Here is a 24,583-nt window from a genome sequence, read left to right on the forward strand (position 1 = left end):
TCTTAAGCTTACCGCTTTAGATGGCAAAAAGGCTTACACCATTTCGACGGCTGATGAAAAGTTATTGTTGTTTTCACTCGATCAATATCACTAATAGGCTTTTGGTGTTTATGCTTGTTCTTTCTGACAATCAAAAGGTCATCACCATGAGCAACAGTGATTACGCTTTGTTTGATCAAGACAGTGTATAAGATGTGGGGTTTCAATGACTATGATAAAGAATACTAGCGAGAATTGATCACTTGAAAAGAACCCGTTTTTGGATCTCATTTCAAACTCTGAACCTTGAGCATTAGCAGAAAATCTCTTACAAAGGTTTAGGTTACCACCATGTCTTACCTGTACATCCAGGTTGGAAACCAGTTACTGAATGTTTGTCTGGTGGGCAGGGTTCACGATTTCCTAATAGAATGAATTAAATAGGATATCATTGAACCATGGGGAAACTGTTAAATTTTTTGTCGAATTCAAAAAAAAAGTTTAGGGAGGGTTAGCAGGAACTGCGCCCAAAGGTCGTATGGGACCCATAACACCAATAACACGATCGGAACTAATTTGGGAAAATTAGATGTGAACTCAAGTCGGTTTAATCTGCAAATGTAATCTCATCTGCCTTTCTCTATAAGTAATGCACTTTTTTACGATTAATTTGTAGTAATTCACCTGTAGAGCACCAAACATTTTTGAGAAATTTGAAAATTATGAAGATCCAATTCTCCAAAATTGGTTCCAATCGTGTTCAATGTAAACACTGTATCCACGGAAAATTTGCGATAGATGAAAGTTAAATTATGTTTGTCATAATGTACATTGTAAATGCTGCACCTATGTTGATGTGATACCTCTAGATATCATGCGTGAAATTTATTGTTTGCGAATAAGAAAAATGCACAGACCCGACTATTCCCTGCCCTTAAACACACTAACATTTTTGGTTATTAAGAAAATATATATCAGTAATTATATCCATACTTATTCAAACAGCGCACATCAATACTAATTGAACACATATAGCAAGATCTCCAAAACAACATCCAAGAAATTTAACCCTGACAATACCGTCGCAGAATCTCTCGGTAAATGATCACTGACAATTTTGTTTACAGTATGAACAAAACATAATGCTTGTTGTATCATTCTTACCTGCACAGTATCCAACAGGACAGTCTTGTACTGGTTTCAATTTATAGACTGAGAAATTGCCACAATTCTTCACAGAAATACTGGTGCGTTCATCGCAGCAATTCGCACCACCTGCGTTGGACACAGATTTTATAATTGTTACAAACAACGGTCATCACTCATCAGCCCTTGATCATCAGGTGAAATTCTTCACTGTCACTGTGCATATGATGACGATTTCTTAGACGAAATAACGACTGAAAATGACTTGCACTATCATAACGGTAATATAAGAACTCCGAATATCCAAACTTAATCACGATATACAAAATCTGGACATGGTTCAACGCAATCTTCAGAACTATATTCATCACGAGGGCAGGGCCTTCAAATAATATTGGCCTTGATTTTATGATAAGCAAAACATGTTTATGCTGCCAAAAGTTATGATCTCACGTTATTTCAATTTACCAGGGTTAAAAAAGGTATATGATATCTCAGGTACCTGTCGCTGAAATATACATTCGGCAGTATGTAATTCTTGAGGCAAGCCTAGGTAACCTAGCATAATTATTTAAAACAAATGGTTCTCTTCAGGTGTTTTCAGCCTTTAAGCGTCATCTGAACGTGAAAAAAACTTATCAGGAAACGTTCATGAAAATGCATTACCTTTGTTTACACAAGCTTCCACGATAGTGATGTTGTCATAATCTTCAACCTGACTGTTTATCCATATCGGATACTGAGTTCCACACATCCCAACATCAACGCAGGATGTCGGCATCTCACCTCCAGCATCGCTGGTAAATCTGTACCAACCCTCTTGTAGATTACTGTCGCATGTCATTTGACTTGAATTCGGCCAGAGAGAGGAACTGAACATTGAACTTCTGTATTTTGAGTCGATTTCTGTGTAAGTGTCCTCAGCACACGGATCCTCTGAAAAAATGACAGCATAAACATGACAAGCGGCACAGTAGAATGGTGCAATGTTTATTTCTCATTATCTGTTATGACCGCTGCTGTCTTTAATATATAAAATTACTGCCAGCTGCTTGTTTGGCGGTGTGATCCAAAAGAGGCAGGGCAATGTTGTGACCCCCCTAAGGCACTAATGATTGGAACTATATTTGCCGTAGAGGGCAGTCTACCCTTGAAAATATGAAAACTACAACTGCATGTATATATAATACATACATACATATATACATATATATATGTATATATGTATATATATATATATATATATATATATATATATATTATATATATATATATATATATATATATATATATATCACATTATCATTACGACATCTTTATGATATATCACATTATCGACTGAAAGCTGTTCTAAACCCTTGGATGTCTTTGGGGCAGTTAGGTCTTGTTCATTGTTTGCACAAAGCAATTACTAGAAGAATAATGTAATATTGTCATGCTGAAATTGAATTGTGAAGAAAGGAAATGTCAAACTTATCTTTAGATGTTGAGGTAGTCAAAATAAAATCGGAATCAGTAGACTAAAATTAGCTCATTCAATTGCAGCCATACTGGAAGAGTGTATGAAAACAAATTGTATGTATACCATGCAAATACACGAAATTAAAAGTTTTAGACCGTCTTTTTCGATATCTAAAAACCTGTAAAGTGTATGAAGGCTAAAGAGGTCTGGACCAGGCTGGAGCAGACAGGATACATATTATCGACTTTTCCTGTTACTTTGAGGATTACATTTATGATAGCACAAAAACTGGGCGGAATTGATCACATTAAAATTTTGTATTGACGCAGGCATTGAAATATCACTATGTGGTAATCGAAATGAGGGTGAACATGAAAAAATTAGATATATTTTTCATACTGACGATCACTTCACTGCATTTGTGATCATGAAAGCAATACAAACAGGCAGAGGGTCGTTTTTCACTTCTCAGGAGTATCACTGCGTCATCGGATTTGAGCACTTTGTCCGAAATCACAATGCATTGTGTTCTCGGTTTGTTTGGCAAACCACCAGTTTTTAAAAATAAAGTGACGACAATTATCCGACCAAGCCGCCTCATTTGTAGCATATCAGTCCAATTAGCTATTTAAAAATGACGTCTAAAGATGGCGGATTGATCTTTCACCCATTTCGGGTCACATCTCATCATTCTTTCAAACTTACCATGAAACTTTCTTGTACATATAATTTTTTCAAGGAGTCGAGTGACTCTTAGACAGTTAACACTTGCTGCTAGTATATGTCAAGCAACCCACTTTTTACCAGAATAAATTTTCATAATTTTTCATGACATTTTCGTGATGTTTAGAATTAAGCGAAAGCTGTTAAACCTGTTTTCCAATTCTACAACAAGTCGATGTTTTTGTACGACAGGAAAAAACCTGATGTTTTTTGTACTGGTAAAGAGAAAAAAATATAGAGAAAATCCTATGAAAACGCGACGTCAAATAAATGACAAAGAGATAATATCGCCAAGTTTTTTTATTTGATGAAGATTTATCGTCGTAACCTGGATGACGACATCATTACTACGAGGGCAATTGCGTGTCCTAGACAAAATTTACAGAAGTTTTGAAGCATTTGGCTGATAAATACGAGAAGTAGGTTTATTACCTGTACAATTGTAGTTCACACAGATACCATCGCAAAAGTCCATGTAATATCGGGTGGAGTACTCCGTGTAGTAATAAAGCTGATGTCTGTATCGTGTCCTGTATTAAAGGGATAAATGGTAGATTGTGAAAAGGATCTCCATGACAGTTGAAAGAGATGAATATTTCTGGCAAAATCACGTTTTAATACAAGCATACTCAAATTTGAACAACCGTAACTTTCTTCTACAGATCTATCATATTTTACAGCAATTTGAATTTTTTTCTAATATCTATCCCTGAAAAAATTGGTACTCAAACACTGGAAGTGGCAAGTATTGATATTTAAAAGTGTATTTTTACGACGCACGTTAACCACCACAAATAAATTATAAATTATTGATAAAGACTTCCATTAATTTCTTGTATTACGGCCAATAACTTGTGTCTCATAACTTTCAGAAATCTCTTTCATTTCAGGTAGTTCGTTCAACAAAAACTTTAGTGCATTTTGTTGTATAACGAGAGCTGCTATTTTATCAGCACATCCTTGTGTTGGCGTTATGCTTCTAACCACAATTATAATCACGACATGCAAATTCGCAACACTATCCGGCATCAAAGAGGGAACAATTGATATCAAACACTTAGCGGCTTCTCCGGATATTAAGGGTTGCAAAGTCAACTTTATATCTGGTACATACGCATTGAAATTAATTCTTCTCAAAGCTCTGCCAGCAATGCCAATACGGCTGTTCGTAAATTAAGTCAATATTCTCTAAGTACTAAGCAAAATATAAATATTTGTCTGCAGTTTTACATTACACATTGAAAATAAAGCATGTAACAATGACGAAAACACAACTTTGTAGACGACTGCTACTGTTAAGATTAATACTTAATGACACATAACAGTTCAGACTAAAAGCTGCAAGAACAGCCACACATGCAACACTGGCAAAATTTGTTCGCATTTCAAACTGCAGTGTCCGATATCGCGTGCATGCAATTATTTATATTAAACTTTTGGTAAGGAAACCTGTAACCAGAACAATGCTATAAGTCTATTTTCAATGACATAACTCTCGACTTTTAAAATAATAGTGTTCATCATAGCTTCATCACCTGTACTTTCCACATCGGTCCAAACCAAGAAACCCACATGAAAATGTGGTATGACTGGAGTACGCTACCGGTCTATAGGCTTGAAGAGTTCTTGAAGTAGTCTCACGGAATGTGCAGAATGTTGACCTGAAACAGATAGTGACAACAATATCTAAAACTCTATTGATATAGCTATAGAAGAAAGGATGTACACGCTTCTATTCAGAAGATCAAATACTCCCGACGCCTTGACAATGAAAATCATAAATTGTAACTTTCATCACACAACCAGCTTCGTGTGGTGTTTAAGAAAAGGCAAGCATAAGCCTTAAAACAGTGAATCATAAGGAACCGTGAGTAATTGAAACTCGCGAGTAGCAAACAAAATCCTCTGTGTTAACCCCCAAAGACTCGCTACTCTGCAGGAACGAGTTTGGAAGAGAGAACATCCAACGAAAAATTACATGCAGCTTGACTTTCCGCCTGAAAAGACAAACTGCTTAATTAATCCCGGTTGACTGACGTGTAAACTACCGATTTTTGGAATAATATACAAAAGTTTGTCCAAACATTGCGCACATACACAGTCTCAATTGCGTTATCTTGACATTTATTGAAATATACAGGTTTTAATAAAGCCGTAAAGAAAATCTCGTAAAGCAGATGAAAAATAATTGTCTCATGAGAACGAGAAAGTTTCTCGTGCTCAAGTGTTTTATATTTCTTATTTACTTTACAAGATATTTTACGGGCTACCATTGGGTTTCGTTTGCCACTTGCATATTAATTGTACTTACCCAAGACCTTCACATATATTTCTCGCATGATCGAGATGTGAACCTGAAGAGAATGAAACTCTTTTATGATAAGATAAAATCAGCCATTTACAAATTTTGTCTGAAACTTACTGTCTGGTACCAACTGTGAAAGCACACACCAAGAAAAAGACAAATAAGACGTCGGACGATTTCATGAAATTCCAGCTGGTCATTTTGTTTTATCCACTGTGGTTCTGAAAGACATGACATGTGTGGAAAAGAGACAAGTGAACGATACTGTGCCAAAATGACATAAATTTTCCAGCAAGTATTTCATAAATAAAAACAAACTGTAATCCCAATGATAAACTTTACAAGCAACAAAAAATACAAATAAAGAAGCCTGCGAGCAGCAAAGTTCTGAAACTATCGACATTAACATATATTCCAATTGTCGCTCATATTCTTTTAATTTTGCCGCTGAGGAGATAAAATGCCTCTTATCATGTCACAATGATATTAACTTGAAACATAATAAGCAAGAACTTAAGTACGATTCGGTATGTCGTAAATTTTCTGTCATTTTGATTCAAAAGCTTGACACATTACGCAGAAAATAGAAAATACAATGTCGCAGTAGAGAGTACTCAGTTCCATATGTATGAGTGGATGACATAACATGATGATTGTGACGATTCGAGCAAGTTTAAGCACCATTGCGCTTTCTTGTGCATATTTGCATGTAGGTGGTGATATTTAAGTGCGGCACCACAAATTTAGTCCAATTTAGAGGTTACTATATTTATATACACGTCCTAACAAGATACTCGTATAAATGTTAGTGCAATCAAAATTTAAATTTTCAGCTCATGGGTCTCTCAATGTCTTTAAATGGCATATGTATATGAAATGCCAGCATCCTGGAAAACACATCAAATTAAAGGGACTCCACCTTGCTCGTCACCATCTATAATGCTTCACAGCAACTGGAAAGGAATTAAATAGTTTTAATTTGTGAGTTCACTGCAAGTAGGTTTTTAGCCCTACCCTTCCACAATCTGACAGTACGCTATTGAGAAACACATAATAAACCAAGGGATACATATATGCTAGGCCTATCATATGCTGGTTTGTTCAGCATACTGCAGTAACGTAATACCACGGTCACTGCAATACTACCCATTCTCTGATTCAACTAAGCGGGCATATTGGGCAAGTGGAAAGGTTGCCACTCCCGACAGGGGTATAGAAAATAAAACATTATCGCAGGTGCATAGCAGGCGCGTTTCGCAAGTTAAGCGTGATTTCAAGACGTCAAGACATCTCTACTTGCATCGAAGAATCATACAAACATTACAGTTTAACACTAACGTCTGCAGCAGTTGAAAAGCAATATAAAGACACGATATAATTTACAAATAAAGGTCCATTGTTATTTAAATCTGGTAATCGGATGACAGAGGTCCTCTTTTCTTGTTGCTATGTAACTAAATGTAAATAAATAACGCGCTCACTGCGAATGGACATAGCACAGGCTTATCTTAAAGTCGTGCGCGTCTCAAAATAGAAAAACAAACTTCTGCTCAAACTGTCTTAAAGAAAACTTTAAATTATTCCCTTTTGCAATTAAGGAAGGGAATAATTTTGTACTGCAGAACAAATTACCCAATATTTACCGACTTTGAAATTCGAAATGGCCATTCTACCTGTGTAAAGTTAACGGGGAAAATTTAAATTAATTTTTGACTTGCTCTAAACTTAGACAGTGAAAATATTCTTATATTTAAAGAGTTTAAATACGACCCTTTGAGCGAGAGAAAAAAGTAGTGCATTTGAGTCTGTTCCGAGGACGCTTTCTACAATAATGCAACAAGGACATTTCTTGCGAGAGACAGAAAGAGTATGTTGATTTTATTCATTCGTCAACTGTTCTTTCAAATAGTTACAATCGTTTGCTATTGCGTGATACGTTTAACATGAAATGGTGTGATTATTTTGCGCGTTTCATCGAATAAGAGATTTCCAAACCACGGCAGTGTTATGATCAGCCATTCTTTATGAATCCTGAAAGACCGTCCGTGCCAATAGTTAAGCACATCGCCTACTTCACACGACAGAAAACAGAGTTTAAATAAGTGGTTGTCGGACAAAACTCGATGACGAGGTGTATTCCTACTTGCGGGTGAGAAAATGTCTCCGGTGGCGAATTATTTTAATTATTGTAACTGTGATGTTAGTTCCTCTTTGAAAATACGGGTATAGGTAGTGCACAAGGCCAAAGGTCATGGCCGTACGGCAAATGCTTTTATGTATGTCAACAATAGAACATTTCAGTCTCATTCACATCCATAGCCTATACCTAGTCCAGTTCTGTATCATTGCTGTATTAGAATGACAATTGGAAACACAATATTCTTTGTGTTGCTTGGTGGAGGGGCTGCGTTTGTGTTTACCCTTAGCACTACTGACGATTTAAACCGTCAGATTTCTAAATAAGAGTACACACCATGCCAATGCTGCTTATGAAAAGCTGTGACATAAATAGTATTTTTAAAAGTACAGAACAATCTCACTGATCCATTGAATCATTACTTTTGGCAACGCGTACGAGCCCTCTTGTTCTTTCCTACAAAAGATCTATTTAATTATAATGCAGGAGGCAGTTTGTTGAGTTTCAAAAAAGTGCACTACTTTTGGCCAACTCATAGAAGAAGTGCGCTGATTTGTCTATAGTGATAAGAGTCCGAGTTGTTCTTGTACTTTCAACATGTTTGACGTAAAGAGGTGACACTTTGTATTCTTTCAGTCGTGGGTTTTTGGTTTTCAGTGTTCAGCGTTCTCCGAGGACCTGAGACCGCTTATCGAAGAGGTCATCATTTTCTCCGCGGTATTTCGCTTTGTCCGACATTATCCACTATCTTTGATTTTCCATAATCCGAAATATACATCTCTTTGTCTTGCCAGTATTGAGAATGACTAAAAGAGGGAAATCCATTTGTTTAGGAGGAGGAAAATGAGGCTAAATTCGATTAGTTAACTTTTTAATTCGCATGAGATTGGTGACACAAGGATTGATTGAAAATGGAACAAATGTAAACCATTTCATTTTTCTCTGTAGGCCGGTTTTACGTTAACATTTTATATATTAAACATACCATTTGTCGTCCTAACTAGTTATGAACTAGTTAGGACGACAAATTCCATTGTAAAATATACAAAGAAATTGTTATTATTCAGCCTCTACTTGTTTTCATCCCTCACCATGGCAATACCTGTTTTAGAAACACACACATTATGGATACGATGTATATTATTCCCAATCGAAATGTGAAAAACTTATGTCTGTCAAGACACACTTTTACGCGGGGTAAAGTTTTCATTAAGTCAAGACACGAAACCCGGAACGGGACAACATCATCCTTTAATACCGCCAAGGTTATTTTTTTTATTTAAGGGAAAACATTTACTTCAAGTAATATTCTATCGACCACGTGATTAAATTGATGACATTGATTGGGCTCATGTACATTAATGAGTTACTTCGCTGCAATACGTAACTCGTCATGTGGACTTATGTCTGATATCAACACTCTCCTCCTTTGAGCTATCGTCCATAGGGAAATGAGTTTCAAGTTGGACTTTGATCTCCAGGAACAAACTTCGTTTTGTTAATATATACAAGTTGTGCTTGCTCAAATTAGTCACTTACCTTTTTTCTCTGAAACAGAATATAGAGCTAATTTCGTTGATGACAGGGAATCGCTACTCAGAGATCCACCAGTAGTGTATATTTTCTCTGCTGCAAAAGTGAGGCAAGTAAATCAACGGAGTCTGAAGGTAACAGTGACGTTAGTTCCTTCTTCAATGTTAAGGTACGCTGTGTTCGTAGGTCGTCATTGTTATACCTCCCTTGGAAACCGACAATGTATTGACAAAGTACATCCAGAATGTATTCATCTGGTGTACGGCCTTTCGAGAACAGAGCCACTGCATTATGTATCGGTAATCAAAGCCATGCTTTTATATGCATGTCCGAGCGACTTGAAAACCCCTACAATATGCAGGCTAAATAAGTGGCGTATGAAAGCCGTGACATAAATGTGATTTCTCCACTATTTGAATTTTGTATACAATTGATGATTTATTCGTGTAGGAAATTGTAATCGAATAAGTTCATATGCGAGACAGACCGTAAATCACAAGCTCGTTTCCCCCAATCGTTCTCACGTAAGGAGCGTGAATTATTTAGCCTGAGAAGGATAGCTACCATCTGTTCAGTTCTAGATGATAGAGAGTAATACAGTGCAAAATCAGAGCGTCCCACGCATATCGACTAAGAAGAAATTCATTGACATTTACATCATTTGATTAAGGTTCCAAGACAACAAATTTACCATTTTAAACCAACAATTCTCTAGTGTTTTAGAAGCTCAGAACCCCCGTAAATTGTATATTTTCGGAAAACCTAGATATAGGGGAACAGTTTGGTTACCATAGTGTCACCATTGTTTACATAACTATCACGTGACAGGTAATTTGCATAACCTTTCAAAAATCATATCTGCCTCGCAAATTAACATATGAGGTGTTAGTTTCTTTTCAATGTTTCGAATGGTGAACATGTTCTGCGTTTTGATAATAGTGATGAACTTTTGTTACACAAATCACAAGATTGAGGTAAACACGGGCCGAGTTAAGGTAGAACGTGCCTTGAAATCCACAGACTTTGACTTTTGATTAAAATTTCCCCATGTGGACCGCAAACAATTCTCTTACGAAACAAAAGAACTAACATAAGGGGTTACCGTTTCGATAAGATAAAGAATTTATTACATGTATTTTCTTGCAATTTTGTCTTACAAATGTGTTACGGGGAATGCTCCACAGTACCTGTCTGATATGTTGACATTTTGTAGTATTATTCATCAGTGACAAACACCTACTATGCAGAATATGGATTGGAATATTCCGAAATTCAAGAGAGTTTTAAATCACTAGAAAAAGGATTCCAAAGTTAAAATTTAAAACAATTATGAAAGATAATGTTCCTTTATTAAAGTTACCTTAGCTTTTCAGGTAATTCGACCGCTCAATAAAAGTGTAAATAAACATAAATAAATATAATCCTCGAGGGACAACTCACTCAGTATTTACCGTAATTCATGATGGCCGCCATCCCTATGCTAACTCTATGTTAACTCTATGTCAAGTCATAATGTGCCTCGGGGACAGATATATCTTTACGTCAATGTCGATGCTTTTCCTGAGTATATATCATGGTTCTTTGAGATTAATGCTCATATTCAAAGTGTGCACTATCCCCAAATATATTTGCACTATGCAATTGCTAATTGCGCTCCTTGCGAGAACAAGGCAGATAAATGACTAAAGGCTACAAGCACTTATTCTAATCAGTTCAATATCATATGTAATCGTTCAATGTGTCAATCGTAGATGCTATCAATTCTTCAAAATTCATATGTTCTTTCTGGCTGCATTACATACACAAAAGACGTAATCGAACTGACATTGTGTACTGGCTATAAAAGTAATAACTAAGATACAAGCGTAAGCATAAGACATTAATGTGTAAGCAGTTCAACATTAAATTTGAACCTGTTATTCGCACAATCGAAAAAGTAGACAAGTCTGATGTTTACATGGAGGTCAAGCTCTATATGTATGACAAACTAAAACCATAAATAAGTAAAAACGACACACACTATAAGTTTCAGTGAAATTTGAACAGTCATGCAAATAAATTATACCTGATAAGCATGTGGAGATATACATTCTGAAAAATATCATGTTCGACAAAATACAGGTATAGTTCATATGAGTCAGTTCATTATTATCTAAGTGAAGCATCAATCTGTAATGAAGCTGAACACATGCACCGAGCCTTATGTCCTTGACGTGATATTGGAGAAGCATATTTGCTAATTTAGTATTTTCTTCCGAACATTAACCTTTAGTTGGATTATCTCCTTACATTATCGCAAAAATAACATATAATTTTGTATTGAAAAATCCTTATTAATAGTTTACTCATAGACTACCATGTAAAGTGGATCAACTTTTTCGGTGAAATTCAAAAATCAAATTTCTTGTACAAATATGATCTTGGAAGCTCCCTACTCTAATTTAGTATATTTATGTCAAATATTAAACGTCCGTCAGTGAAAGATGTTCTGTAGCTCGTACTTTCAACCTTACATTTAGATACATAGACGATGTTATTTCATTGAATAACTCTGAATTCAGTAAATATCTCGCTATGATTTATCCTCCAGAATTGGAGATTAAAGAGACTACAGAAACGGCCTCTTCTGCTTCATATCTGGACATTTTACTTGAATTTGACTCTATGGTCACCTTTCTACTAGGCTATATGACAAGAGAGATGATTTCAACTTTAGTATAATTAATTTTCCACACCTCATCAGTAATATTCCACTCTCACCTGCTTATGGGTTATACATTTTCAAGCTTATTCGATATGCAAGAGCATGCAGTTCATATGGTGATTTTGTAGAGAGACATGGCCATCTCTCTTTCAAACTGTTAAATCAAGGTTACACCAGAGCAAGACTTGTCTCTACATTCAAACGCTTTTTTGGCAGGTATCGCAAGCTGGTTGATAAATACGATATCTCTCTTCGACAAATGATCACTGATGGCATCGGTGACATGGGGCCTTAGTTAGTGACCACTACCTATCTGACTTACAGACTGATATATGGCGGGTGCCACATGTGGGGCAGGATGCGCTTACTATTTTCGAAACACCTGACATCACTTCTTGGTCTTTTGGCCAGAGGTCCATATATCTTTCTTTCATGAATTTGACTTTGTTTGTGTACCGTCTATTTACTGTCTGTTCTGTGCTGTTTTGTGTCTATGTTTACAACTATTGTCTTACAAATTTTGACCTAGTGTTATTGGATTATGGATTGGTATGATTGCGATTATTTTGCTGGTAGTATTTTTGAAAAAAATGTTCATTGTTCTCTCATAGATTTGCAGGTATAGTGAATCAATATTTTCGATGAAATCCAAATTTAAAATCCAAGTTCTTGTACAAGCATGCACATTTTCCTTCCAACTTCAAGCAAAGTATATTGACACATATCATCAAGTATATGTAAATGCACAGATGTAGCTTGTTTGAGGGGGTAATTACCAATAGTTTAAAACAGGTCCCTCTGTACGTTCTGCTCCTAGCTTACATAACAATTAAACCAATTGTTATGTAAATTAGCTAATACTGTTTTGGAAATTCCTTTGGGAATACTGCAGTGATTGGGGGAGGGTCAAGTTTTAGAATGTTGGTCAAGGGGAGTGTCTCACTTTAGACACGAGGGTAGGGGATGGTGACATTTTACAGTACAGGTGTGCACCGAATCGCCCAGTAACTACTGAAGGCTCCCTAAATGTTTGTGCAATCCAAGTTTGTAGCCTATGGGTCCTTCGTTGTCTTTAAATTGCAAATGCGTATGTAATGCCACTATTCCGGAAAAGACATCAAATTAAACAGAGTTTACCTTGCCTTTCATCATTTTCAATCCTTCACATCAACTGGAACGGAGTTAAATAGTTTTCGTAAGTTCACCGTAAACAGGTTTATGGCTATACACTTCAACCGAGTCCACATTCGATTACGATCCTCGCCATTCTCCTGATTTCAACTAAAGTTAGCATCCAGCAAGTGGAACGATGGTTGCTACTTCTGACAGGGGGATTAGAAAACAAAGGTATGTCGCAGGTGCATGGCAGACACTTTCGGCAAGTTAAGCGTGACTTCAAAAGGTCAAGACATCTCTACTGACATCGATGGATCGTAGAAGCCTTACAGTTTACCACTGTAACGTCTATAGCAGTTGAAAGGTATTAAGAGAACACGGTATAATTAACCAAGTTTTATTTTAATTTAAATCTTTGAATTAGAGGATGAAGGCCAAGTTTTCTTGTTGCTATGTAAATAAATGTAAATAAATAACGCGCTCACTGCGAATGAACATAGCAGCTACCTATTATTTAAGTAGTACGCGTCGCGAAATAGGAAGACTTGAACTTGTGCTCGAACTTCCTGAAATGAAAGGAAACTTTAAATCATTTCCTTTCGGAATTAGGAATTACAATCAAGAGTCACCTCGCAAAATTTTGTACTGTAGAACAATTATACAATATTTATAGACTCTTGAATTTCAAAATGACCGCCGTACCTTTGTTAAGTTTATGGGGAATTTAAAATTTTGGATTTGCGAAAAACTAACACGGTAAAAATATTGCACCCCCTCAACTGATAGGCAAAAAAGTATTGTATTTCAGTCCCTAGTGAGCATTCTACGGTAAGATATTTCTTCCAGGAGAGACAAAGTTAATGCTGATTCATTCGTCAACTGCCCTTTCAAATATTTTCAATCCTTTGTCGACGAGGTGTATTCCTACTTCTAAAGTCGTCCGTGGCGAATGATTTTAATCATTGTGACTGCGACGTTAGTTCCTCTTTAAAAGTACGGGTATAGGTAGTGCACAAGGCTAAAGGTCATGGCCGTACGGCAAATGCTTTGTGTATGCCAACAATAGAACATTTTAGTCCCATTCACATTTACAGACTCTACGCTATACGTACCTTTTCTAGCTCGGTATCATTGCTGTATTAGAACGACAATTGGAATCACTATATACTTTGCGTTGCTTGGTGGAGGGGCTGTGTCTGTGTTTATTATTAGCGCAACGGACTATTTGAAGACTTAGATTTCGAAAAAATGAGTACTCACTATGCTAATACTGCTTATGAAAAGCTGTGACACGAATAGGATTTTAAAAGTACAGAATAAACACATGGATCCATTGAATCATTATTTTTGGTGACGTGATAAGAGCTTTCGTGATCTTTCCTACAAAAGTCACCTATTCCATTACAATGCAGCTGACAGTATCTTCAGTTTCAAAAAAGTAAAGTACTTTTGGCCACCTAAGAAAAAAGTGATTTGACTGAATTGACGAGCTCCAGAGTTGTTCTTGTACTTTCATCATGTTTGACGTAAAGAGTTGACACTTTGTATTCTTTCAGACTTGTTTTTTTTTGTCAGTGTTTAGCGTTCTCCGAGGATCTGAGCCCTCTAACGACGAGATTATCGTTTTCTTACAAGCATTTTAGGTATGTTTGAAATTCTCCACTGTCTTGAATTTTCCTTAATCCTAACTATCCGTCTCTTTGTCTCACCAGTATTGAGAGTTGCTAAAAATTTGAAATTCGTTCGTCAAAGGGGAGGAATGTAAAGCTCAATTCGATTGGTTAATTGTCATTTTTTGCTCTAGATTGGCGACATAAGGATTGGTTGAAATTGAAAAAAAATGTTAATTGAAAAAAAATGTTAACAATTTCAATTTTCTCTCAGGACGGTTTATCGTTGAATGTTAACCGTAGTGTATGCTCGTAGTGATGTGAGTTAGTGTGAAGTAAAATGTACAAAGAAATTGTTATTACTCAGCCTCGAGTTGTTTTCATTTCCTGCAATGGCAATCTATTTTAGAAACACGCAAATTACGGGTACAATGTGGGCCAATTATTCTAATGAAATCTCAACAGAATGGACGAGATTAAAAAAGAGCAGACGACATCGTTAAACATGACAACGGAGGTGTAAACTAAAAAGATTCATATCTGTCACGAAAAACTTGTAAGATGGGTAAAGTTTTCATTTTCTTCGTCAACAAAGTACGGGCGCCATCCTCACATAAGTCAAGACATGAAAACCGGAATGAGAAAACAGCATCCTTTAATATCGCCACGATTTTTTTATTTTAAGGAAAAGCATTAATTTTATCTATCACGTGATTAAATTTTAGGACGTTGCATGGGCTCATGTCCATTAGTGAGTTATTGCGCAGCTATATGCAACTCGTCATGTTGTACTTATGTCTGATATCAACACTCCCTATCTATGAGCTATCTTCCGTAGGAAAACGAGTTAGACTTTGATCTCAAGGAGCAAACTTTGTCTCTTCACTTACACAATTTGCGCTTGCTCAAATAAGTCACTTACCTTCTTCTCTCTGAAACAGAATATAGAGCTGATTTCGTCGATAACGGAGAATCGCTAGTCAGAGATCTACCAGTGGTGCATATTTTCTCTGCTGCAAAAGTGAGGCAAGTAAATCAACGGAGTCTCAAGGTACAAGTGACGTTAGTTCCTTCTTCAATGTTAAGGTACGCTGTGTTCGTAGGTCGTCAGAGGTCATGCCTCCCTTGGAAACAGACTATTGACAAAGAACATCAAGAACGTATTCATCTAGTATACGGCCTTTCAAGATCTGGGCCACTGCCATTGTATCGGTAATCAATCGAATTTGGAAACCATGTTTGTATATCCATGTAGCCCGAGTGATATGAGAATCTTCACAATATGCACGCTAATTGAATGGAGCATGTGAAAACGGTGACTCAAATTAGACTCTACAACCATTTGAATTTTGTATGCACATTGTAATATGGGAAGATTCATTCCTGTAGGAAATGGAAAGTTCGTTCTCGCGTATTATAATACAGTGAATTATTTAGCCTGCTAAGGATAGTTGTCATTTATTCAGCTCACGATGACAGAGCGTAATGTTGTGCAAAGTTAGAGAGTACCTCCAACGCACAGAGGAAGAAGAAAGTCATAGAAATCTACATCATCTTATAAAGAACAGTTTATCATGATGAACGTCCTAGGGATATGTTTGCATGCCAGTTTGTTATAACGCATGTTTTTTCTCGTAACCGAGCCTAGCCAATTTCAAACTAATAAATCTAAAACTTCTTTTTTACATTTTCAAACAAGAGCCTCCTTTTAAAAACTTATCAGTAACATGTTTGTACCACAATACATCAATTTTTGGTGGCCACAATAAGACTGGATTGTACAAAATTAAGTTATCATTTGCCTTTACGACGAACGCCAGACACGTATATTTTTTCTGTGGAGGAGCTGTAAACGCCAGTATGTTGTATAGACACGAACATACTCGTATTTCATATTGTCTGTGACATCAATTTTCTTTTGATTACATGTGTTAGCTTTGTCAACGATTTGGACTTCTTTAAGTATAGATTTGTTCACGGAAAGGTATCGACTGATTCTCTCTGCTTTGCAAATTAACACCTGCCGTGCTAATTCCTTTACAAAGTTTCGAATGGTAAAAATGTTCTGCATTTTCGTATGGGCGACGAACTTCTTGTAACACAAATCACGTCATTGAGGTAAACGTCGGTTGAATTAAGGTGGTACGCGCCACAAATTGACAGACTTAAAAGTTTACTTAAACTTTTCTTCATGGGGACTGCGAACACTTGTCTTACGAAACCAGGAATAAAATTTGGGCTTACCGCGCAAAATATGGTACTACAGAAACAAGTCACTAAATATCTACCAACTCTTGAAATTCAAAATGGTCGCCATCCCTGTATTGACTCTATGGGTAAAGTAAACTTTTGATCAACACAAAAATAAAGCAGTGTAAATTTGTATTTACCCTATGAGATTCAAATAAGCGTCCCTCGAAGTGGTAGTTAGAAAAGTTTTGTAAAGGATTTAGAGTCTGAATAACTGTCCTCCCTGGCGCGTTCTACCTTAAAGTCCATGTCGATTCTTTGCCTGAGTATTTTTTAGATTAATACTCATATTCAAGATGAGCCCTTTACTGTGCGAACAGGACAATACGAACAGGGTAATTAAATGACTGAAGGCTACCTACATTTATTCTAACCCCAGTTTAATATCATGTGTAACTATTACATTTCTAAATTGAGATTATTGACAATGTTTTGAAATATTCATAATTAATACGTTCTTTCTTACTGCGATGAATACAGGTATGACGTAATGGAATTGACGTGATATACTGGCTATAAAGAATTATCTAAAAATACAACTCGTATGTTCATAAAGACAAAGGTATACTGTCACCTGTTCCAATTTAGCCACAGTTACCATGGAAAGAGAAAATCTAGCCAATCACAGATTTTAAGCGGGCGGCCGCTTTTTAAAAACAGCGCCCTCACATGGGCATTTTGAATACCAAGGACCGCCCCTTTCACCATATATTGGCATAGTTAGATTACAGGTGATTGTATACCTTTAATATGTAAACAGTTCAACATCAAATTTTGATCAGTCTTTCGCACAACAGAACAATTAACATATCTTATATGATATGTACACGCATTGTGATAAACTAAATTGTAAATAAGTAAAAACGATACACACTATAAATTTAAGTAAACTGCGTACAATGACGTAACATTAATTCTACCTGAAAGCGCAATGAGACGATATACCTTCTGGAAAATATCCTATTCGACAAAATATAAGTGTAGTTCATATGGGTCAATTCACTATTATATAATTGAAGCATTAAGTTGTATTAAAGTTGAAAACATGCACCGTGTCTTATGTCCTTGACGTGATATTGGACAAGCATATTTGCTGAAATAGTATTCTTCTCCGAACATTACTTAGTTGGAGCAGCAGCTCCTAACATTATTACAAAAAGCATAAACGTTAAAATATTCCAATACATGCTAATATTCATTCTATCGTTGCTGTCGTATTTTGTGAAACCTCATCCTCTACAGGTGTAGAATAAGTAATATTTTAAGAAAATCCACATTTTTACACGATCTTTTAGATCAATCTTTGAATATTTTCAGAATTACTTGACAAATTACATTAAGATACATACTTTTTTGTAGCATAAACCTTCAACAGCAAAACAGAATTCTGCACTTATATGTTATATTGTATAAAAGGTATATAAATGAAGATGGCAGCTATATATTTTTTTCCTGGATGTTATGTCTGTTTATATATAAAGTATAACATTCCTCATATGTATATTCATTATCGGTGAGTTAGGTAGGCAGCCTCACCACGTTTCAATTATAGAAGGGTTCAGGATGTACTTTTATTTTGTCGTATCTTGACTAATTCCGTTTCGCTGATTGCATCGCCACTCAATGTGGATCCAGGCCCTGAATATGAAAATCCAAAAATAAATGAGCATCTCGAGGGAAAGTTTTCTATTTTCAGAATAAGATTCAACAATATAGTATAGTGGTCTTTAAGCCTGTCCACATTCTGAAGATTTATGCCAAATCTCTCTCTCTCTCTCTCTCTCTCTCTCTCTCTCTCTCTCTCTCTCTCTCTCTCTCTCTCTAAGTTGCGTTGCTGCCGTGTGATGGTCTCCATAATTTGTTTTGTATGACGATTATCACTATCATTTGTGTAATCACAAACAAAGAGGAATGCAAGGCTATGTTTGCGGCGTAAGCATCTCTGTCACAACGGCTCCAGGATTTTTTGAATTTTTTCGCACTAGTGTAATTGTAATCAAAAACAAAATTAGGAAACACGGGCGACGATCTTTGCACTATGGCGGTACGACAACTGTTCATATCGCAGCATAACTCGAATAAACCAATCATAATCTGCTACTCTGACGACATCCTAGTAATCCGCGTGTCGACGTAGCCCACATAAGTGCGGCTCTTTCCTGGCACGTTTCGTATATTTGCGTCTGCCCGTCCTTATCCGTGCCCATGCATTTATGTTTGTGTCCATGATGTTTTCGTTTCACTCATAACTGACAAAATTTACAACCGAAACATATAAGATTCCGTATCTTGTTTGTTCATGGATTGACGGCGATTGTAACATGTATGATTAAGACAACTTTTGGATAATAAAGTTTGGGCTGACGTTCGATGTGACTTTGAAATTACATTTATGATAATAAAAATGATATTGTTTGTTGGCTAAGGTGGGCGTTGCTTCCTGTTTATAACCTCATATAAAAAGTGTACGAATTATAGTAACTACACGATCTATCAAAACGTGATGCACTAAATTTGATCGCAGTATGTACACGTAGGTTACCTTTGTACCGTTAAGCATGACATACCGATTCTTAGCTAATTGGCATATTTAATTAAGGCCCTTATAAGCCATATATCAAAACGTAATATACTTTGTAATATTGCTCAATGTTCGAATTTGCAGGGGTGGATGGGTTGACATTTTGATAGTAAAAGTGCCGGATCAAAAGAAATGGCTCAATTAGTTCCAATATCAATTGCCATCGCCTCAGAGATCAGTGCTATATTCTAGCACACAACAAAGTCTGCATTATGTACACCAAAGTAAAGACGAGATGAAGTAACCAACAAAATCATTAAATGACTGAATTGAGAGTAATGTATCACCTACTTCCGACTCAAATTATTTACGTCGACGCCACCATTTTGCAAAACAGATTGCGGCGATCAGAACAGCAGTGATCAGCAGGCCTGACACACAAACACCAACAACCACATTTCGGATGAAAACTCCCCTTCCTGCTGAAGTTTCTCCATCTGAAAATATAATACAGCGGATGGACAGGATGGGTCAACATTTCTAGGTAACTACATTTGAAACTTCAGAATTAAATTCAGTTGTCATAACCATATGCGCAATGCATTTCAAACAAAGCAAAGTCAGGGTATATTAGAAGTTCTACATATAATCAATTACTCTTTGGTATTCATATGAAAGTGATGTACACCAAAATGATGTCACCCCGTGATAAGAAGACTCGAGGTTTTACCTATTATCAACCGCTATTTTTGATACAAAATTAAAGTGATGTATACTGAAATATTGTCTTTTAATTGTAATTCACAATTGTTATACCAATTCCTTATAGATTACATCATTTATAAAACAGCATGTGAAGGTGAAACACTTGCGAATCAACTGCTGTTTTTCTAATACCCCTGATTCTTAGAGTTTTGCCTGGTGAAAACCAAGATAAAACAACGAGACCTGGTTCTTTAAAGTCGGTCCAGTTGTATTGATTCACGTCAGGCTGGCATTGTTTGGCAGCATTTGTCGGATGGAATTCATCCTTAGCGAAGCAGTGACCATTGATTTTACAAGAGGATTCCTGAAAGCAGGGAGGAAACACACATCGTTACTTAAGACTTGCAGATGGTTAAGTTGAATTTGAAGTACTGGTGTATCAGAAAATTGAGTGTTTCAAACAGATTCATCGTTCAAACAACCGTATCTATCACTTCCATAGCCACGAACCAACCACTTGGACAATGCGAAGGTCATATAGAAGGCTAAGAAATTAATTAGCAATTCGTCTTCGTCTTTCATTTCATTACAGGAGTCGTTTCCGATAAAATTTCATTTTAAAGACAGCTCTTGGCATTGTAGTATTTAAATATGACTTTCTACAAATACGATATATTTGTGGTTTGTTTGTTTTTGCTACAACATAGGGCTACAGAAATGTATCACTAAAATATGTGACATATTGCTTCATCTTTCCACCTTGGCATTTACTCGTTCCACTGATCTTTGGTATATTTACGGATCTTTCATTAAAATCTTTCTTCCTGGTAAGGCAAAAAAAAAAAAATTGTGCTGTTCGGATAACACGGTTTTGAAAAAAAGTAGGTCTGCAGGTATGTTTTTTCGAAAATATTTTTATTTTAAATGTGCATTTTTCAGGGGTTCAGGGCGGTCAAACACTGACCACAACATTGCGAGAAAAATGTATCATACACATAAAAGGGAAAATACATAAAACATTCAAGCAAAAATCAAATACCAAGTAACGAACGCGTGATTTTACGGTCTTTTTCGGTCTTTTTTTACTTCCGAGTTTACGTAGCTCTCAAAAGTTTAGGGTCAGCAGGTAAAAAATAGGGTTGGTCGGGTTATCGGAACAGCATGATTTTTTCTTCGGCCTAATAATAATTGGGCAAAAATCCCTTGCACATCTGAACAATCTGATTAAAATCAGCTTTACACTACTGACGCGTACGCGGTATTCTCTTGCTAGAGACGACAGCCAGAGAATACCGCGTACGCGTAAGTAGACGTCGCCGTACTCTACATTTGATTTTAATCAGATTGACATCTCGATTGCAAAATTGTAGAAGTATCAATCCTTGAGCGAAATAACAACATCAATACCAATATTATGATGGTACTGGTGGTGTTGTTATTTGGGTTAAATGAGCCAGTCATAGAATATCTAGCATATAAAAATACGTATATATTTTATTTTTTCCTGATTGCATTCTCTCGTTTGACACACACTAACCTTTAACCGACATTTACCAATATCTGTACACTCCTGACATTTTGAATCAAATACTGTCAGTGGTAGACCATTACTTGTTGTTACACCTGCGTCATTGCTGACATTGACCATGACAGATCTCACGGTCATACCTGTGACCACGTCTGGCTCTCCCGAAGTGAAAGAGGCAACGTCAAGAGGACACGTAACCTCACGGAAGCTCATTAGCATTGCCTTCACAGTAACCACTTCAGTTGTCGTGCTATTCTCTTTATCGGTACCATTCAAAAGCTGGAAAACAATTCGTGTAAATATCACAATCTTCATTGGATATCAAAATGAAGATGTATGCATGTATAGGTCAAACTCACCAGCTTATTTTTTGGAACGTTAATTCACAGGCGCAAAATTTTTTCATGTCACGCTTTAGTCTTTTGCTTGAAGCGATACCCTTCTTTCATTAGGTGAAAATGGTTCGCCTCATGAAGCAAGACTCAAAATAAAGGGCTGTTATGAAAAGGACACTTCGCGTTTTGCTCCATGGTATCGCGAAAGACGTGTGCACCTTTCCATTGTTGAAAACTAATCTCCAGTTTGAATAGTACTTAGCTCTTAAGGTTGACGCCTTTAGTATGTATTTTACGTGATCACATTCTACAAACCTCTCCTTCGCTAAACAAGCAGACGAGATCATCAGATTCCAAAAGGTTTTCTCCAATGACACCAAGAGATGAGCAGTCGTCTTCTCTGACATCGCAAAGTCCTTGATCATAATGAAATATGTACCAGATCTCAGGTGGTCGAGATAATTCGATGCTACAGTCGGCTCCGGAGAATCCTGCGAGTCAAACATCATTTTGTGTTGACCAATACAATTTCGAATTTGGTTTAATTAGAAGAAAAAATATTGGCACATCAGAACTTGCAAACGAACTTCAGGCAAGCTGTTGGTTGAGAAGTATTCAAATGAAGGTCGGCCGAAATCTAGCGAACGTTCAAGAAAACTGAGCATGAAAATAAAAATCTGAAAACTATTTCAACTTTGTGCACAAAAAATGTATTTCGGCATAATAAACATTTCCCCGCGAAAATTCAGGTGTTACAACCCAGCATGGAGGTCGCGAATTCACGATAAATGATGGCTGACTCTACTTAAATAAAAAGACTTTGTTGTTCCATCTTTCCAATAAATATTAGTATGTAAAGATTAACTTAGATTTTAGGTAGGATGATATTCTATACACAACAATTATGTACACGGTATGATGGTGTAATTGTATAAGCTGTAACACCACGATATATGTTTTGTACGTGCCGAAAATTTCTCTGTTTGTACTGGAGAGAATATCAGCTGAGATGCCATAATGGTAACAGTGGTTATAACGCCTATGGAACAGAGTTTTATACCCTCATAAATGCAGTTTTTTGTTAATCATTTTTGTATGCCCCCTGATGTTATTTCTCCTGGAGGATAACACAACTTTACGAGTAATGTCCTTATGATATGAGTGAGAGTTGCTGTTGGAGACTCTTTTGATAGTTTGTACCTTAGGCCTGCCTAGAAATTCATACAATTCAAACTCACCATTATCCTGTCAAGTTATCCATAAATGTAGCATAACCGTTTAGGTATGGCACAGATGAATGTCAATCAAAGTAATAATCTGAATCTAATTATACTCCGATACAAACGACTCTTCGAGATTTTTTGATAACAAATGGTCAATTATGATTATGTAATCTTACCATCCTGACACTGACAAGTTCCATTGACACAATCTCCATGTCCGTTACACTGCTGTGGACAGGTCAACTCTAAGACAAAGCTTGGCAGGCTGTATTCAGTACCGTTCTCACCTAGCAGTAAACAAATAGTTGGATTCAATATTATGCTCGAGTATTGACATTTTTGACAGATTTTTTTCTTTTTAAAACAAGTGTGATGAATTATTTTATTCATGACTTGTATGTTCTTTGTATTTGTCTTTTGCGTCAATTGTATTTTTGTCTGTAATTTTATGCATTTTTATGTTTTGCGGAGCCTGTAATTTGGAATTTACTCCTGTTAGTTATCCGAATAAATAAATAAATAAATAAATAAAATAAAATAAAAAAGAAATGTAAATTTTTCAATGCGCAATAACTAATTCATGCTACACTACGGAAAAAAATCGTTTTATCTTTGAAGACATTTTTTAATAATTGACTGCAAATGAGTGCAATAGAAGCATCATGACAAAGGACATCTTGACCTTTTCATGATCGGCTTAAAGTAGTATCAGGCGTGACAAATAAGAAGACTGATTTTATTTCAAAAGCATAGATTCTATGTGTGAAAATTAAGTCCACTACATATGTTATTATGTGATTATGACTGATTGTTTGCACAGTAATTTTAGTAAAAACACGTGAAGTATGACAATCAAGTTTCCATTTGCTAATTACATATTTCGTAGAGAGAGATATTCTTCAGTACTTCCGCTTCACATAATTTATGCATCTCCGATACCGCGTTCGCTATCCACTCTGTATTATCTGTTAGCTGCGTTTAAAAAAGTAACAAAATAAGTAAATGTAAGCAGTAAATGTTCTACTTAGTGGACAAACATGCATGGAAGGTATTTTGATAAAATTCAAAATAGAAAGGCTATTGATACTAAATGCCACACTTGGATAAGATTCAAAAAGTAATTAGTCAACGGTGTTTGAGTAACATCTCAGAGATGTATCACATTATATATACCACGTGACCGTAGTTTGACGTATCATGATAAAGACTACGTTGTAGTAAGTTATAATATATGCATGTTGACTGAAAATCGGTGTGACAGCATGCGTTTCTTTGCTCGAGGGCGTGCAATTCTTCCTAGGACAGT

The 24,583-nt window shown here is 36.2% G+C and overlaps 2 protein-coding genes across 4 annotated transcripts in view; both read right to left on the reverse strand.

The window, feature by feature from the left end:
- LOC139147357 (von Willebrand factor D and EGF domain-containing protein-like) overlaps nt 1–15,774 on the reverse strand; it is a 35,915-nt gene extending 20,141 nt beyond the window's left edge. Inside the window, exons 1-7 of one of the 2 annotated variants that reach the window (XM_070718420.1) lie at nt 15,638–15,762; nt 5,733–5,836; nt 4,846–4,971; nt 3,743–3,840; nt 1,792–2,061; nt 1,144–1,254; nt 340–402 (exon numbers count right to left, since the gene is read on the reverse strand). In XM_070718420.1, the coding sequence (XP_070574521.1) occupies nt 340–402; nt 1,144–1,254; nt 1,792–2,061; nt 3,743–3,840; nt 4,846–4,971; nt 5,733–5,815 (751 nt within the window). In that variant the 5' untranslated portion in view covers nt 5,816–5,836; nt 15,638–15,762. Of the gene's footprint in view, nt 1–339; nt 403–1,143; nt 1,255–1,791; nt 2,062–3,742; nt 3,841–4,845; nt 4,972–5,732; nt 5,837–15,637 lie in introns of both variants that reach the window. The other variant, XM_070718429.1, reaches the window with a different exon arrangement.
- Nucleotides 15,775–17,339: 1,565 nt separating this feature from the next.
- LOC139116298 (von Willebrand factor D and EGF domain-containing protein-like) overlaps nt 17,340–24,583 on the reverse strand; it is an 89,580-nt gene continuing 82,336 nt past the window's right edge. For both annotated transcript variants that reach the window (XM_070678925.1, XM_070678931.1), the window contains exons 18-24: nt 24,153–24,249; nt 23,454–23,564; nt 22,370–22,545; nt 21,729–21,998; nt 20,435–20,555; nt 19,838–19,983; nt 17,340–18,603 (exon numbers count right to left, since the gene is read on the reverse strand). In XM_070678925.1, the coding sequence (XP_070535026.1) occupies nt 19,850–19,983; nt 20,435–20,555; nt 21,729–21,998; nt 22,370–22,545; nt 23,454–23,564; nt 24,153–24,249 (909 nt within the window). In that variant the 3' untranslated portion in view covers nt 17,340–18,603; nt 19,838–19,849. The remainder of the gene's footprint in view (nt 18,604–19,837; nt 19,984–20,434; nt 20,556–21,728; nt 21,999–22,369; nt 22,546–23,453; nt 23,565–24,152; nt 24,250–24,583) is intronic.

The sequence above is a fragment of the Ptychodera flava genome, chromosome 2, assembly GCF_041260155.1.
Source record: "Ptychodera flava strain L36383 chromosome 2, AS_Pfla_20210202, whole genome shotgun sequence".
Classification (NCBI taxonomy): Eukaryota; Metazoa; Hemichordata; class Enteropneusta; family Ptychoderidae; genus Ptychodera; species Ptychodera flava.